This window comes from Medicago sativa, chromosome 6, assembly GCF_051527215.1.
Source record: "Medicago sativa cultivar Bolivia chromosome 6, Bolivia_mono, whole genome shotgun sequence".
NCBI lineage: Eukaryota > Viridiplantae > Streptophyta > Magnoliopsida > Fabales > Fabaceae > Medicago > Medicago sativa.
The window spans coordinates 101,356,389-101,375,317 of record NC_140754.1 but is presented as its reverse complement, the minus strand read 5'-3'; the positions used below and the strand labels follow the sequence as shown (position 1 = coordinate 101,375,317).

The 18,929-nt window shown below is 38.3% G+C and overlaps 1 protein-coding gene across 1 annotated transcript; it reads left to right on the top strand.

The window, feature by feature from the left end:
• The first annotated feature begins 15,227 nt into the window (after positions 1 to 15,227).
• On the top strand, positions 15,228 to 17,974 carry LOC146918782 (uncharacterized). Its single transcript, XM_085722087.1, has 3 exons — positions 15,228 to 16,326; positions 16,621 to 17,849; positions 17,948 to 17,974. Exons 1-3 carry the CDS (start codon positions 15,228 to 15,230, stop codon positions 17,972 to 17,974), a joined length of 2,355 nt encoding a protein of 784 aa, XP_085578213.1.
• The last annotated feature ends 955 nt before the right edge of the window (positions 17,975 to 18,929 follow it).

Sequence of the window (18,929 nt, the reverse complement as noted above, 5' to 3'; positions counted from 1 at the left end):
TAAAGTGGCCGGTTTGTATTGAATCTTAGCATGGGACAATTCGTTGGATCGGTAAACAACATAGCTACGACTTCCATGGGATATTTTTGCATTTTTTAAAAATTCAGCCAAAATGGAGGTTAAGAAAATCTCCGCGTTAATTTGGGACATTACTCGTTTTCGACCCTTTTTTACTAGGAAGGCCATAATGTGGCCGATTTGCGTTGAATCTTAGCGTGTGACAATTTGTTGGATAAGTAAACAACATAACTATGACTTCCATGGGATATTTTTGCATTCTCTAAAAATTCAGCCAAAATGGGGGTTAAGAAAATATCCTCGTTAATTTGGGACATTACTCGTTTTCGACCCTTTTTTAGTAGGAAGGCCATAATGTGGCCGATTTGCATTGAATCTTAGCGTGTGACAATTCGTTGGATAGGTAAACAACATAACTACGACTTCCATGGGATATTTTTGCATTCTCTAAAAATTCAGCCAAAATGGGGGTTAAGAAAATATCCTCGTTAATTTGGGACATTACTCGTTTTCGACCCTTTTTTATAAGGAAGGCCATAAAGTGGCCGGTTTGTATTGAATCTTAGCATGGGACAATTCGTTGGATAGGTAAACAACATAGCTACGACTTCCATGGGATATTTTTGCATTTTTTAAAAATTCAGCCAAAATGGAGGTTAAGAAAATCTCCTCGTTAATTTGGGACATTACTCGTTTTCGACCCTTTTTTACTAGGAAGGCCATAATGTGGCCGATTTGCATTGAATCTTAGCGTGTGACAATTCGTTGGATAGGTAAACAACATAACTATGACTTCCATGGGATATTTTTGCATTCTCTAAAAATTCAGCAAAAATGGGGGTTAAGAAAATATCCTCGTTAATTTGGGACATTACTCGTTTTCGACCCTTTTTTAGTAGGAAGGCCATAATGTGGCCGATTTGCATTGAATCTTAGCGTGTGACAATTCGTTGGATAGGTAAACAACATAACTACGACTTCCATGGGATATTTTTGCATTCTCTAAAAATTCAGCCAAAATGGGGGTTAAGAAAATATCCTCGTTAATTTGGGACATTACTCGTTTTCGACCCTTTTTTAGTAGGAAGGCCATAATGTAGCCGATTTGCATTGAATCTTAGCGTGTGACAATTCGTTGGATAGGTAAACAACATAACTACGACTTCCATGGGATATTTTTGCATTCTCTAAAAATTCAGCCAAAATGGAGGTTAAGAAAATCCCCTCGTTAATTTAGGACATTACTCGTTTTCGACCCTTTTTTATAAGGAAGGCCATAAAGTGGCCGGTTTGTATTGAATCTTAGCATGGGACAATTTGTTGGATAGGTAAACAACATAGCTACGACTTCCATGCGATTTTTTTGCATTCTCTAAAAATTCAGCCAAAATGGAGGTTAAGAAAATCTCCTCGTTAATTTGGGACATTACTCATTTTCGACCCTTCTTTACTAGGAAGGCCATAATGTGGCATATTTGCATTGAATCTTAGCGTGTGACAATTCGTTGGATAGGTAAACAACATAACTACGACTTCCATGGAATATTTTTGCATTCTCTAAAAATTTGGCCAAAATGGAGGTTAAGAAAATCTCCTCGTTAATTTGGGACATTACTCGTTTTCGACCCTTCTTTACTAGGAAGGCCATAATGTGGCATATTTGCATTGAATCTTAGCGTGTGACAATTCGTTGGATAGGTAAACAACATAACTACGACTTCCATGGGATATTTTTGCATTCTCTAAAAATTCAGCCAAAATGGAGGTTAAGAAAATCCCCTCGTTAATTTAGGACATTACTCGTTTACAACCCTTTTTTATAAGGAAGGCCATAAAGTGGCCGGTTTGTATTGAATCTTAGCATGGGACAATTCGTTGGATCGGTAAACAACATAGCTACGACTTCCATGGGATATTTTTGCATTTTTTAAAAATTCAGCCAAAATGGAGGTTAAGAAAATCTCCGCGTTAATTTGGGACATTACTCGTTTTCGACCCTTTTTTACTAGGAAGGCCATAATGTGGCCGATTTGCGTTGAATCTTAGCGTGTGACAATTTGTTGGATAAGTAAACAACATAACTATGACTTCCATGGGATATTTTTGCATTCTCTAAAAATTCAGCCAAAATGGGGGTTAAGAAAATATCCTCGTTAATTTGGGACATTACTCGTTTTCGACCCTTTTTTAGTAGGAAGGCCATAATGTGGCCGATTTGCATTGAATCTTAGCGTGTGACAATTCGTTGGATAGGTAAACAACATAACTACGACTTCCATGGGATATTTTTGCATTCTCTAAAAATTCAGCCAAAATGGGGGTTAAGAAAATATCCTCGTTAATTTGGGACATTACTCGTTTTCGACCCTTTTTTATAAGGAAGGCCATAAAGTGGCCGGTTTGTATTGAATCTTAGCATGGGACAATTCGTTGGATAGGTAAACAACATAGCTACGACTTCCATGGGATATTTTTGCATTTTTTAAAAATTCAGCCAAAATGGAGGTTAAGAAAATCTCCTCGTTAATTTGGGACATTACTCGTTTTCGACCCTTTTTTACTAGGAAGGCCATAATGTGGCCGATTTGCATTGAATCTTAGCGTGTGACAATTCGTTGGATAGGTAAACAACATAACTATGACTTCCATGGGATATTTTTGCATTCTCTAAAAATTCAGCAAAAATGGGGGTTAAGAAAATATCCTCGTTAATTTGGGACATTACTCGTTTTCGACCCTTTTTTAGTAGGAAGGCCATAATGTGGCCGATTTGCATTGAATCTTAGCGTGTGACAATTCGTTGGATAGGTAAACAACATAACTACGACTTCCATGGGATATTTTTGCATTCTCTAAAAATTCAGCCAAAATGGGGGTTAAGAAAATATCCTCGTTAATTTGGGACATTACTCGTTTTCGACCCTTTTTTAGTAGGAAGGCCATAATGTAGCCGATTTGCATTGAATCTTAGCGTGTGACAATTCGTTGGATAGGTAAACAACATAACTACGACTTCCATGGGATATTTTTGCATTCTCTAAAAATTCAGCCAAAATGGGGGTTAAGAAAATATCCTCGTTAATTTGGGACATTACTCGTTTTCGACCCTTTTTTAGTAGGAAGGCCATAATGTGGCCGATTTGCATTGAATCTAAGCGTGTGACAATTCGTTGGATAGGTAAACAACATAACTACGACTTCCATGGGATATTTTTGCATTCTCTAAAAATTCAGCCAAAATGGAGGTTAAGAAAATCTCCTCGTTAATTTGGGACATTACTCATTTTCGACCCTTCTTTACTAGGAAGGCCATAATGTGGCATATTTGCATTGAATCTTAGCGTGTGACAATTCGTTGGATAGGTAAACAACATAACTACGACTTCCATGGAATATTTTTGCATTCTCTAAAAATTTGGCCAAAATGGAGGTTAAGAAAATCTCCTCGTTAATTTGGGACATTACTCGTTTTCGACCCTTCTTTACTAGGAAGGCCATAATGTGGCATATTTGCATTGAATCTTAGCGTGTGACAATTCGTTGGATAGGTAAACAACATAACTACGACTTCCATGGGATATTTTTGCATTCTCTAAAAATTCAGCCAAAATGGAGGTTAAGAAAATCCCCTCGTTAATTTAGGACATTACTCGTTTACAACCCTTTTTTATAAGGAAGGCCATAAAGTGGCCGGTTTGTATTGAATCTTAGCATGGGACAATTCGTTGGATCGGTAAACAACATAGCTACGACTTCCATGGGATATTTTTGCATTTTTTAAAAATTCAGCCAAAATGGAGGTTAAGAAAATCTCCGCGTTAATTTGGGACATTACTCGTTTTCGACCCTTTTTTACTAGGAAGGCCATAATGTGGCCGATTTGCGTTGAATCTTAGCGTGTGACAATTTGTTGGATAAGTAAACAACATAACTATGACTTCCATGGGATATTTTTGCATTCTCTAAAAATTCAGCCAAAATGGGGGTTAAGAAAATATCCTCGTTAATTTGGGACATTACTCGTTTTCGACCCTTTTTTAGTAGGAAGGCCATAATGTGGCCGATTTGCATTGAATCTTAGCGTGTGACAATTCGTTGGATAGGTAAACAACATAACTACGACTTCCATGGGATATTTTTGCATTCTCTAAAAATTCAGCCAAAATGGGGGTTAAGAAAATATCCTCGTTAATTTGGGACATTACTCGTTTTCGACCCTTTTTTATAAGGAAGGCCATAAAGTGGCCGGTTTGTATTGAATCTTAGCATGGGACAATTCGTTGGATAGGTAAACAACATAGCTACGACTTCCATGGGATATTTTTGCATTTTTTAAAAATTCAGCCAAAATGGAGGTTAAGAAAATCTCCTCGTTAATTTGGGACATTACTCGTTTTCGACCCTTTTTTACTAGGAAGGCCATAATGTGGCCGATTTGCATTGAATCTTAGCGTGTGACAATTCGTTGGATTGGTAAACAACATAACTATGACTTCCATGGGATATTTTTGCATTCTCTAAAAATTCAGCCAAAATGGGGGTTAAGAAAATATCCTCGTTAATTTGGGACATTACTCGTTTTCGACCCTTTTTTATAAGGAAGGCCATAAAGTGGCCGGTTTGTATTGAATCTTAGCATGGGACAATTCGTTGGATAGGTAAACAACATAGCTACGACTTCCATGGGATATTTTTGCATTTTTTAAAAATTCAGCCAAAATGGAGGTTAAGAAAATCTCCTCGTTAATTTGGGACATTACTCGTTTTCGACCCTTTTTTACTAGGAAGGCCATAATGTGGCCGATTTGCATTGAATCTTAGCGTGTGACAATTCGTTGGATTGGTAAACAACATAACTATGACTTCCATGGGATATTTTTGCATTCTCTAAAAATTCAGCCAAAATGGGGGTTAAGAAAATATCCTCGTTAATTTGGGACATTACTCGTTTTCGACCCTTTTTTAGTAGGAAGGCCATAATGTGGCCGATTTGCATTGAATCTAAGCGTGTGACAATTCGTTGGATAGGTAAACAACATAACTACGACTTCCATGGGATATTTTTGCATTCTCTAAAAATTCAGCCAAAATGGAGGTTAAGAAAATCTCCTCGTTAATTTGGGACATTACTCGTTTTCGACCCTTTTTTACTAGGAAGGCCATAATGTGGCCGATTTGCATTGAATCTTAGCGTGTGACAATTCGTTGGATAGGTAAACAACATAACTATGACTTCCATGGGATATTTTTGCATTCTCTAAAAATTCAGCCAAAATGGGGGTTAAGAAAATATCCTCGTTAATTTGGGACATTACTCGTTTTCGACCCTTTTTTAGTAGGAAGGCCATAATGTGGCCGATTTGCATTGAATCTTAGCGTGTGACAATTCGTTGGATAGGTAAACAACATAACTACGACTTCCATGGGATATTTTTGCATTCTCTAAAAATTCAGCCAAAATGGGGGTTAAGAAAATATCCTCGTTAATTTGGGACATTACTCGTTTTCGACCCTTTTTTAGTAGGAAGGCCATAATGTAGCCGATTTGCATTGAATCTTAGCGTGTGACAATTCGTTGGATAGGTAAACAACATAACTACGACTTCCATGGGATATTTTTGCATTCTCTAAAAATTCAGCCAAAATGGAGGTTAAGAAAATCCCCTCGTTAATTTAGGACATTACTCGTTTTCGACCCTTTTTTATAAGGAAGGCCATAAAGTGGCCGGTTTGTATTGAATCTTAGCATGGGACAATTTGTTGGATAGGTAAACAACATAGCTACGACTTCCATGGGATATTTTTGCATTCTCTAAAAATTCAGCCAAAATGGAGGTTAAGAAAATCCCCTCGTTAATTTAGGACATTACTCGTTTTCGACCCTTTTTTATAAGGAAGGCCATAAAGTGGCCGGTTTGTATTGAATCTTAGCATGGGACAATTCGTTGGATAGGTAAACAACATAGCTACGACTTCCATGGGATATTTTTGCATTTTTTAAAAATTCAGCCAAAATGGAGGTTAAGAAAATCTCCTCGTTAATTTGGGACATTACTCGTTTTCGACCCTTTTTTACTAGGAAGGCCATAATGTGGCCGATTTGCATTGAATCTTAGCGTGTGACAATTCGTTGGATAGGTAAACAACATAACTATGACTTCCATGGGATATTTTTGCATTCTCTAAAAATTCAGCCAAAATGGGGGTTAAGAAAATATCCTCGTTAATTTGGGACATTACTCGTTTTCGACCCTTTTTTAGTAGGAAGGCCATAATGTGGCCGATTTGCATTGAATCTTAGCGTGTGACAATTCGTTGGATAGGTAAACAACATAACTACGACTTCCATGGGATATTTTTGCATTCTCTAAAAATTCAGCCAAAATGGGGGTTAAGAAAATATCCTCGTTAATTTGGGACATTACTCGTTTTCGACCCTTTTTTAGTAGGAAGGCCATAATGTAGCCGATTTGCATTGAATCTTAGCGTGTGACAATTCGTTGGATAGGTAAACAACATAACTACGACTTCCATGGGATATTTTTGCATTCTCTAAAAATTCAGCCAAAATGGAGGTTAAGAAAATCCCCTCGTTAATTTAGGACATTACTCGTTTTCGACCCTTTTTTATAAGGAAGGCCATAAAGTGGCCGGTTTGTATTGAATCTTAGCATGGGACAATTCGTTGGATAGGTAAACAACATAGCTACGACTTCCATGGGATATTTTTGCATTTTTTAAAAATTCAGCCAAAATGGAGGTTAAGAAAATCTCCTCGTTAATTTGGGACATTACTCGTTTTCGACCCTTTTTTACTAGGAAGGCCATAATGTGGCCGATTTGCATTGAATCTTAGCGTGTGACAATTCGTTGGATAGGTAAACAACATAACTATGACTTCCATGGGATATTTTTGCATTCTCTAAAAATTCAGCCAAAATGGGGGTTAAGAAAATATCCTCGTTAATTTGGGACATTACTCGTTTTCGACCCTTTTTTAGTAGGAAGGCCATAATGTGGCCGATTTGCATTGAATCTTAGCGTGTGACAATTCGTTGGATAGGTAAACAACATAACTACGACTTCCATGGGATATTTTTGCATTCTCTAAAAATTCAGCCAAAATGGGGGTTAAGAAAATATCCTCGTTAATTTGGGACATTACTCGTTTTCGACCCTTTTTTAGTAGGAAGGCCATAATGTGGCCGATTTGCATTGAATCTAAGCGTGTGACAATTCGTTGGATAGGTAAACAACATAACTACGACTTCCATGGGATATTTTTGCATTCTCTAAAAATTCAGCCAAAATGGAGGTTAAGAAAATCCCCTTGTTAATTTAGGACATTACTCGTTTTCGACCCTTTTTTATAAGGAAGGCCATAAAGTGGCCGGTTTGTATTGAATCTTAGCATGGGACAATTCGTTGGATAGGTAAACAACATAGCTACGACTTCCATGGGATATTTTTGCATTTTTTAAAAATTCAGCCAAAATGGAGGTTAAGAAAATCTCCTCGTTAATTTGGGACATTACTCGTTTTCGACCCTTTTTTACTAGGAAGGCCATAATGTGGCCGATTTGCATTGAATCTTAGCGTGTGACAATTCGTTGGATAGGTAAACAACATAACTATGACTTCCATGGGATATTTTTGCATTCTCTAAAAATTCAGCCAAAATGGGGGTTAAGAAAATATCCTCGTTAATTTGGGACATTACTCGTTTTCGACCCTTTTTTAGTAGGAAGGCCATAATGTGGCCGATTTGCATTGAATCTTAGCGTGTGACAATTCGTTGGATAGGTAAACAACATAACTACGACTTCCACGGGATATTTTTGCATTCTCTAAAAATTCAGCCAAAATGGGGGTTAAGAAAATATCCTCGTTAATTTGGGACATTACTCGTTTTCGACCCTTTTTTAGTAGGAAGGCCATAATGTAGCCGATTTGCATTGAATCTTAGCGTGTGACAATTCGTTGGATAGGTAAACAACATAACTACGACTTCCATGGGATATTTTTGCATTCTCTAAAAATTCAGCCAAAATGGAGGTTAAGAAAATCCCCTCGTTAATTTAGGACATTACTCGTTTTCGACCCTTTTTTATAAGGAAGGCCATAAAGTGGCCGGTTTGTATTGAATCTTAGCATGGGGCAATTTGTTGGATAGGTAAACAACATAGCTACGACTTCCATGGGATATTTTTGCATTCTCTAAAAATTCAGCCAAAATGGAGGTTAAGAAAATCCCCTCGTTAATTTAGGACATTACTCGTTTTCGACCCTTTTTTATAAGGAAGGCCATAAAGTGGCCGGTTTGTATTGAATCTTAGCATGGGACAATTCGTTGGATAGGTAAACAACATAGCTACGACTTCCATGGGATATTTTTGCATTTTTTAAAAATTCAGCCAAAATGGAGGTTAAGAAAATCTCCTCGTTAATTTGGGACATTACTCGTTTTCGACCCTTTTTTACTAGGAAGGCCATAATGTGGCCGATTTGCATTGAATCTTAGCGTGTGACAATTCGTTGGATAGGTAAACAACATAACTATGACTTCCATGGGATATTTTTGCATTCTCTAAAAATTCAGCCAAAATGGGGGTTAAGAAAATATCCTCGTTAATTTGGGACATTACTCGTTTTCGACCCTTTTTTAGTAGGAAGGCCATAATGTGGCCGATTTGCATTGAATCTTAGCGTGTGACAATTCGTTGGATAGGTAAACAACATAACTACGACTTCCATGGGATATTTTTGCATTCTCTAAAAATTCAGCCAAAATGGGGGTTAAGAAAATATCCTCGTTAATTTGGGACATTACTCGTTTTCGACCCTTTTTTAGTAGGAAGGCCATAATGTAGCCGATTTGCATTGAATCTTAGCGTGTGACAATTCGTTGGATAGGTAAACAACATAGCTACGACTTCCATGGGATATTTTTGCATTTTTTAAAAATTCAGCCAAAATGGAGGTTAAGAAAATCTCCTCGTTAATTTGGGACATTACTCGTTTTCGACCCTTTTTTACTAGGAAGGCCATAATGTGGCCGATTTGCATTGAATCTTAGCGTGTGACAATTCGTTGGATAGGTAAACAACATAACTATGACTTCCATGGGATATTTTTGCATTCTCTAAAAATTCAGCCAAAATGGGGGTTAAGAAAATATCCTCGTTAATTTGGGACATTACTCGTTTTCGACCCTTTTTTAGTAGGAAGGCCATAATGTGGCCGATTTGCATTGAATCTTAGCGTGTGACAATTCGTTGGATAGGTAAACAACATAACTACGACTTCCATGGGATATTTTTGCATTCTCTAAAAATTCAGCCAAAATGGGGGTTAAGAAAATATCCTCGTTAATTTGGGACATTACTCGTTTTCGACCCTTTTTTAGTAGGAAGGCCATAATGTAGCCGATTTGCATTGAATCTTAGCGTGTGACAATTCGTTGGATAGGTAAACAACATAACTACGACTTCCATGGGATATTTTTGCATTCTCTAAAAATTCAGCCAAAATGGGGGTTAAGAAAATATCCTCGTTAATTTGGGACATTACTCGTTTTCGACCCTTTTTTAGTAGGAAGGCCATAATGTAGCCGATTTGCATTGAATCTTAGCGTGTGACAATTCGTTGGATAGGTAAACAACATAGCTACGACTTCCATGGGATTTTTTTGCATTCTCTAAAAATTCAGCCAAAATGGAGGTTAAGAAAATCTCCTCGTTAATTTGGGACATTACTCATTTTCGACCCTTCTTTACTAGGAAGGCCATAATGTGGCATATTTGCATTGAATCTTAGCGTGTGACAATTCGTTGGATAGGTAAACAACATAACTACGACTTCCATGGAATATTTTTGCATTCTCTAAAAATTTGGCCAAAATGGAGGTTAAGAAAATCTCCTCGTTAATTTAGGACATTACTCGTTTGCGACCTATTTTTACTAGGAAGGCCATAAAGTGGCCGATTTGTATTGAATCTTAGCATGTGACAATTCGTTGGATAGGTAAACAACATAACTACGACTTCCATGGGATATTTTTGCATTCTCTAAAAATTCAGCCAAAATGGAGGTTAAGAAAATCCCCTCGTTAATTTAGGACATTACTCGTTTTCGACCCTTTTTTATAAGGAAGGCCATAAAGTGGCCGGTTTGTATTGAATCTTAGCATGGGACAATTCGTTAGATAGGTAAACAACATAGCTACGACTTCCATGGGATATTTTTGCATTTTTTAAAAATTCAGCCAAAATGGAGGTTAAGAAAATCTCCTCGTTAATTTGGGACATTACTCGTTTTCGACGCTTTTTTACTAGGAAGGCCATAATGTGGCCGATTTGCATTGAATCTTAGCGTGTGACAATTCGTTGGATAGGTAAACAACATAACTATGACTTCCATGGGATATTTTTGCATTCTCTAAAAATTCAGCCAAAATGGGGGTTAAGAAAATATGCTCGTTAATTTGGGACATTACTCGTTTTCGACCCTTTTTTAGTAGGAAGGCCATAATGTGGCCGATTTGCATTGAATCTTAGCGTGTGACAATTCGTTGGATAGGTAAACAACATAACTACGACTTCCATGGGATATTTTTGCATTCTCTAAAAATTCAGCCAAAATGGGGGTTAAGAAAATATCCTCGTTAATTTGGGACATTACTCGTTTTCGACCCTTTTTTATAAGGAAGGCCATAAAGTGGCCGGTTTGTATTGAATCTTAGCATGGGACAATTCGTTGGATAGGTAAACAACATAGCTACGACTTCCATGGGATATTTTTGCATTTTTTAAAAATTCAGCCAAAATGGAGGTTAAGAAAATCTCCTCGTTAATTTGGGACATTACTCGTTTTCGACGCTTTTTTACTAGGAAGGCCATAATGTGGCCGATTTGCATTGAATCTTAGCGTGTGACAATTCGTTGGATAGGTAAACAACATAACTATGACTTCCATGGGATATTTTTGCATTCTCTAAAAATTCAGCCAAAATGGGGGTTAAGAAAATATCCTCGTTAATTTGGGACATTACTCGTTTTCGACCCTTTTTTAGTAGGAAGGCCATAATGTGGCCGATTTGCATTGAATCTTAGCGTGTGACAATTCGTTGGATAGGTAAACAACATAACTACGACTTCCATGGGATATTTTTGCATTCTCTAAAAATTCAGCCAAAATGGGGGTTAAGAAAATATCCTCGTTAATTTGGGACATTACTCGTTTTCGACCCTTTTTTAGTAGGAAGGCCATAATGTAGCCGATTTGCATTGAATCTTAGCGTGTGACAATTCGTTGGATAGGTAAACAACATAACTACGACTTCCATGGGATATTTTTGCATTCTCTAAAAATTCAGCCAAAATGGAGGTTAAGAAAATCCCCTCGTTAATTTAGGACATTACTCGTTTTCGACCCTTTTTTATAAGGAAGGCCATAAAGTGGCCGGTTTGTATTGAATCTTAGCATGGGACAATTTGTTGGATAGGTAAACAACATAGCTACGACTTCCATGGGATTTTTTTGCATTCTCTAAAAATTCAGCCAAAATGGAGGTTAAGAAAATCTCCTCGTTAATTTGGGACATTACTCATTTTCGACCCTTCTTTACTAGGAAGGCCATAATGTGGCATATTTGCATTGAATCTTAGCGTGTGACAATTCGTTGGATAGGTAAACAACATAACTACGACTTCCATGGAATATTTTTGCATTCTCTAAAAATTTGGCCCAAATGGAGGTTAAGAAAATCTCCTCGTTAATTTAGGACATTACTCGTTTGCGACCTATTTTTACTAGGAAGGCCATAAAGTGGCCGATTTGTATTGAATCTTAGCATGTGACAATTCGTTGGATAGGTAAACAACATAACTACGACTTCCATGGGATATTTTTGCATTCTCTAAAAATTCAGCCAAAATGGAGGTTAAGAAAATCCCCTCGTTAATTTAGGACATTACTCGTTTTCGACCCTTTTTTATAAGGAAGGCCATAAAGTGGCCGGTTTGTATTGAATCTTAGTATGGGACAATTCGTTGGATAGGTAAACAACATAGCTACGACTTCCATGGGATATTTTTGCATTTTTTAAAAATTCAGCCAAAATGGAGGTTAAGAAAATCTCCTCGTTAATTTGGGACATTACTCGTTTTCGACGCTTTTTTACTAGGAAGGCCATAATGTGGCCGATTTGCATTGAATCTTAGCGTGTGACAATTCGTTGGATAGGTAAACAACATAACTATGACTTCCATGGGATATTTTTGCATTCTCTAAAAATTCAGCCAAAATGGGGGTTAAGAAAATATCCTCGTTAATTTGGGACATTACTCGTTTTCGACCCTTTTTTAGTAGGAAGGCCATAATGTGGCCGATTTGCATTGAATCTTAGCGTGTGACAATTCGTTGGATAGGTAAACAACATAACTACGACTTCCATGGGATATTTTTGCATTCTATAAAAATTAAGCCAAAATGGGGGTTAAGAAAATATCCTCGTTAATTTGGGACATTACTCGTTTTCGACCCTTTTTTATAAGGAAGGCCATAAAGTGGCCGGTTTGTACTGAATCTTAGCATGGGACAATTCGTTGGATAGGTAAACAACATAGCTACGACTTCCACGGGATATTTTTGCATTTTTTAAAAATTCAGCCAAAATGGAGGTTAAGAAAATCTCCTCGTTAATTTGGGACATTACTCGTTTTCGACCCTTTTTTACTAGGAAGGCCATAATGTAATATCCCACTTTTATGATACGATGAATTACCTGTTAACGATAGATTAAGTACGATTAAAGCTAGGGGTAAATTGGTAATTGCTCATGGAGGGACTATTTAAGGAATTTTGGCCCAATATTTTCATAATTCTCACCACTTTCTCTCTCTAGGGTAATGAACCAAATTCTTCTCTCCCTTCTCTCTAGGAAAATCGGTTCCTCTTTCTCTCACTCTACACAATCTTGATTTCATCTTCCTTCTTGTGTTAATCAAACCAAGGATGGCTAGGGTTTATGGTTTTGATTAGTGGCATGTTCAAACAATCTTCTCTTTTCTTCTCTACTCATCTTTCTACTCAAGATCTTCTTTCAATCTTCACTCAAACCTTCAAGAAGTTAGTTTTGAAGCAAGGCTAGGGTTTGGTACTTGTTGGTGACAAGTTGGAAGGAAGCTTCACCAACATCCCTCTTTCAAACTAGGGTTGAGCTTAGGGTTTGTTGTCAAGAGCTTGGAGTGGTGTACATATTCTCAGGTTATTTGAGGTGAGTTCTTAGGTAGTTCCATTCCATGGGATGAGTGTTAAGATTGCAAGAAAAACTATGAATATTTCTAGGGTTTTCTTATATAAATGTTACCCCTTTTTGGGTCATGCATACATATACTAGTGAATACTTGTGTTAACGCTATTTTTACTTGTTCTATATGATCTTGAGCAACTTGCCATGCTTTTGGGTATTTGTATTGAGGTTTTTGGGTCAAAATCTCCATTCTGCAGGTGCTGGACTGTCAATACTCGCAACTGCGAGCAAGTAGCTCGCAACTGCGAGCAGAAGGGCCGAACTGGGGGGTTTACTCGCCTCCTAGCTCGCCACTGCGAGTGGAAGCTCGCCACTGCGAGTTGTAGCTCGCCACTGCGAGTGGAACAGTGCCTAGTGCATTGTTTTGCTCCTCTCGCCTCAGGCGACGTATTTCGGTCCAGTTGCTTGCATGCAATCTTTTTCAATGATAACCCCTCAATATATGACTCCAAGGCATGGACTTTAGAAAATGTTTCTTGAAAGTTAAACAAGTATTTGTAATGTATATTTAAGCATGGCATGCAAGAGTTTGTTACATGAATCAAGTGGGTAGCAAGCATTATTTAAGGAAGGGAAAGAAACTAGAGCCTCAACGTAGGTGTTGAGATTTAGGAAGAGGATCATGATTAATTATGTTAAGGGTAATGAATGTTTTCTATGTCTATGATATTGTATGTAATACCCTAAAGGATCGATTAAGGATCCGAGTTAAAGGAATTTAACTCAAATGGTTAAAGGTTAATCATCCATGTATGTATAAGACTATGATTAAAGACGAATGTGTAGGTGCCATGTCTCTCGTAATCCATGAAGGTATGGATTCAAGGGGTTCTCGTGATGGGAACGGGGAAGGCTCCGTAAGGGGATCGCATGGTACTGAGTAATTAAGTATGTAGGTGTTCGTCCGTACGACACTGAGGGAGTCCGATGTACGTACATCGGTTATGATGGGAGTGTACTCGGGGTTACTCCACCCGGGATTCTCCGTAAAATGAACCAAGTTTATGTTTGATTGTTCAACCCTAACATAATGATATAAATGAATGTATTTATGCATGATTAAGATATGATGATGGTTTTGAGCAAGATATAAAAAGAATGCCAAGGACGATCTTAGGATACCCTACTCGTCCGGTATAGGTTGTGCCATGATTTGTTCATGTTTAGGCTTCGTTACGATTAGTGTAACTTAGCAAAGCGGTTCTAGGAACCCTTAACCGCCATGGCATGTGTTATGTTAGCAAGCCTATAACAAATAGGGAAGACCTAAGACGGGTTTTAGCAGGCACGACCGTCAAAGGTACAAGTCCACGCACGTATAATCAACCGCCAGGTTGTAAAATAGACACGTGATAACCATAGGTTTTCCCCAAGGTTATCACTAGCCTAGGGTTAGAAAGAACTCACTGAGGCATTATGTCTCACCCAACTCCTTATTTGTTCAGGTTCACAGGTGGTGCAAGGAAAAGGTAAAGGAAAAGTCTTGGATTGATCGTGATTTATGGATCCGCTTTGTTGTATATTAGAGATGCATATGTTATATTATAAGATGCAAAATTATAGGTTTGTAGTTGCTCTATGGTTGACAAACTTTGGTGTAATAATGTGATATAGAAGCTTTGGATTGACTTTGTAATCAAATTTCCGACCTAGAGTCGTTTCATGTTTTGTATAATTAATGTATCCAATATCAGTTTATCGCTTATTTGAATATTCTAGACACTTTCAAATTAAGGCGTTACAATTTGGTATCAGAGCAGGTCTTTCCAGATCGTGCCTTGGGTCATTAATAATACAATTCAAGTAGTCGTTCTTTTTGGTGTTTAAGATATTTGTTCTCATTGTTATATTGGTTAAAATTGATCACTTTGACTTAAATATGACAGTTAGAGCGAAAATGTCTGGAGCCCGAAGGGGACGAGGCCGACCAAGAGGTAATTCGAATGTGGAGGAGAATGTGAATCCTGATGCTCAGATGTGGGCACAGTTGATGCAACAAAATCAACAGATGATGCATATGATGCAGCAGCAGATGCAGCAGAATGCTCAGAATCAGCAGCAGTGGGCTGCAAATATGCAGCACGGTCCGGGTGTTTATCAACAGCCCCCTCCACCACCTCCAGTTGTGGGAAATCCAACCTTCCGAGAATTTAACCGGAACCAACCCCCAGAGTTTGACGGTAGTGGTGAGCCACCTGAGGCTAAGAGGTGGATCAAACAGATGGAAAAGATCTTTCTGATGGTTCACTGTACCGAGGAAGATAAGGTGGTGTTCGCAACGAATCAATTCCGAGGTGCAGCGCTGGATTGGTGGGAAGTTGCTCGGCGTAGGATGGAGAATAATGGGTTAGAGTTGAATTGGGAGAATTTCAAGCAAGTGATGAAAGAGAAGTATCTCCCTTTGTCATATAAGGTCAGGAAAGAACAGGAATTTCTCCATTTGAGGCAAGGTCATATGTCTGTAACAGATTTTACGAAGAAGTTTGAAGAACTATCTTATTACTCTACTCATAATGAGTATGCGGGTAATGAGATGTGGAAAGTTAATCAATACAAGAATGCTTTGAGGGGAGAACTGTATGCAGTAGTGAGTCAACAAAGGGTAACAGATTATGATGAGTTGGTACATAACAGCATGGAGGCTGAAAGAGGTTTTGATAAGGCAGCTAGAGAAGGTTCTGGGGCAAGTGGAAGGAACAGAGGTAACTTTGTTGACAAGTATCATGATAAGCTGAAACCCAAGGGTTCTCCACAAAGAGGAAAATATTCGGGTTCACCCAGGAATAATCCGGCTTGTAGAAAGTGTGGCAAAGTTCATCAGGGACAATGCAGGATGGGCACTGACAACTGTTTTGCATGTGGACAATCAGGGCATTATGTGGCAAATTGTCCAAATAGAAGAAACAGGGACAAGGATATGAGTACTACAATGAGTAAAGGTAGAGTGTATTCTCTTGATGGTAAGAAGGCGCAGGCAAATGCAGACTTGATTGGTGGTACGTGTTTCCTTGGTCAGAATCCTGTTAATGTTTTATTTGATTGTGGTGCATCATGTTCTTTCATTTCATTTCAATGTGTGGAAACTCTTCAGTTATCTGTCTCATTATTAAATCCCCCTATGAAAGTAACCACGGCCACTGACGGATGTATGGTAGCAAATTACGTTTGTGAAAATTGTCCCATCACCGTATCTAGTAAGACGTACTATATAGATTTAGTATGTCTTCCGATGAAGCAACTTGATGTTATTTTGGGTATGGACTGGTTGTCAGCTAATCATGTATATATAGGGTGTGCAGAAAAGACTATTTACATGCCAACTAGTAATACGGTGGAAGGTGTAGCGTTATCAGAACTGATTAAGCACACGTATCAGATGGCTCAGTTTATTTGTGCACAAGATAAAGGTTTTTATGTAATGCTCACGGTGACTCCAGAATCAGATTTACACCCCAGTGATATTCCAATAGTTAGTGAGTATTTGGATGTTTTTCCACCCGATATTACTAGCTTGCCACCGGAAAGGGAGATTGAGTTTTCCATTGATTTGATTCCGGGAGCCGAACCTGTGTCGGTAGCACCTTATAGAATGTCTCCTTTGGAACTTAAGGAACTGAAATCGCAATTAGAAGATCTTATTCAGAAGCATTTCATTAGACCTAGTGTGTCTCCATGGGGTGCACCGGTATTGCTGGTCAAGAAGAAAGATGGCAGCATGAGGCTGTGTATTGATTACCGTCGGCTTAATAAGGTAACTATCAAGAACAAGTATCCCTTGCCAAGGATTGATGATCTCCTTGATCAACTTAAGGGAGCGTGTGTGTTCTCAAAAATTGATCTTAGGTCGGGTTATCATCAGATACGCATCAAATCCTCTGACGTGTCCAAGACGGCTTTCAGGACTCGTTACAGGCGCTATGAATTCCTGGTTATGCCTTTTGGGGTATCCAATGCACCAGCAGTCTTCATGGATTATATGAATCGGATTTTCCAACCTTATCTAGATCAGTTTGTTATTATTTTCATTGATGACATTCTGATTTATTCTAAGAATCCGCAAGAGCATGCTCAGCACCTAAGAATAGTGTTGGATATCCTTCGGGAGAAGCAATTGTTTGCAAAGTTCAGTAAGTGTGAGTTTTGGTTATCGGAAGTCAAATTTCTGGGCCATGTTATTTCTCAGGGTGGTGTAGCCGTTGATCAATCAAAAGTTGAGGCTGTTCAAAATTGGGCGAGGCCGAAGAATGTTTCAGAAGTTAGAAGCTTTTTGGGACTAGCAGGTTATTACCGACGTTTCATCATGAAGTTTTCTCAAATCGCTTTGCCTTTAACTCGGCTCACGAGGAAAGAGGTACCTTTTGTGTGGGATGAGGAATGTGAGCAGAGTTTTAGGACTCTGAAGAAGAAGTTAACTCAAGCTCCTGTTTTGATTATTCCGGATCCAGAAAGGAAGTATGTGGTATTTTGTGATGCGTCGTTTAAGGGACTCGGAGGAGTACTTATGCAAGAGGACAATGTGGTAGCTTATGCATCTAGACAACTCAAGACGCATGAAGCAAATTATCCCGCCCATGATCTAGAGTTGGCGGCTATAATTTTTGTTTTAAAAATATGGAGGCATCACCTTTATGGAACACATTTTGAATTGTTTAGTGATCACAAGAGTCTGAAATACTTGTTTGATCAAAGGGATTTGAATATGCGGCAGAGGCGTTGGATGGAATACCTTAAAGACTTCGACTTTGACTTAAAATATCATCCAGGAAAGGCCAATGTTGTAGCGGATGCTTTGAGTCGTAAGGCCTTAATTCAAGCCGAAGTTATGATGCACACTTGTGAAATGTATGAAAAGGTTCGTGATCTTAATCTTGGAGTTGCAGATGTTGGTGATGGCATTTGTTTGTATAATTTGGAAGTTTCGTGTGACTTAAGATCAAGAATAGTGCAAGCACAGAGTAATGATTTGGAACTTCAGAGACGAAGTGGTTGCCCAGAATTCTCTATGGCTGCGGATGGAGCAATTTTGTTTGATGGAAGATTATATGTTCCAAACGATCAAGAGCTTAGAAGATTGATTTTGGAAGAAGCTCATAAAAGCAGTTTTTCAATTCACCCTGGTACGACTAAGATGTATCAAGATTTGAAGAAGGAGTATTGGTGGCCCGGCATGAAAAAGAATATTGCTGAATTTGTAGCACGGTGTATTGTATGTCAGCAAGTCAAGATAGAACATCAGAGACCCGCTGGAATGTTACAATCATTAGAGATTCCTCAGTGGAAATGGGAGCACATTACCATGGATTTTGTAGGAGGTTTACCCCGTACTCAAAGAGGTCATGATTCGATTTGGGTAATTGTGGATCGGCTAACCAAGTCAGCTCATTTCTTACCGGTAAGGTCTACCTACAAGACATCACAATATGCGGATTTATTTATTTCCGAGATTGTCAAGCTACACGGTGTTCCTGTGAGTATCGTATCAGATAGGGATCCAATTTTTACTTCACATTTTTGGAAAGCTTTTAATAGAGCTTTGGGGACTAAATTGAAACTAAGCACGTCACATCATCCGCAAACTGATGGTCAATCAGAAAGGACT

Coding starts and splice junctions, on each gene's coding strand:
- LOC146918782 (XM_085722087.1), top strand. CDS start 15,228: ATGTCTGGAGCCCGAAGGGGACGAGGCCGACCAAGAGGTAATTCGAAT. Junction 16,327..16,620: donor AAATGCAGACTTGATTGGTG/GTACGTGTTTCC, acceptor ATGTATATATAG/GGTGTGCAGAAAAGACTATT. Junction 17,850..17,947: donor TTATGCAAGAGGACAATGTG/GTAGCTTATGCA, acceptor AAAAATATGGAG/GCATCACCTTTATGGAACAC.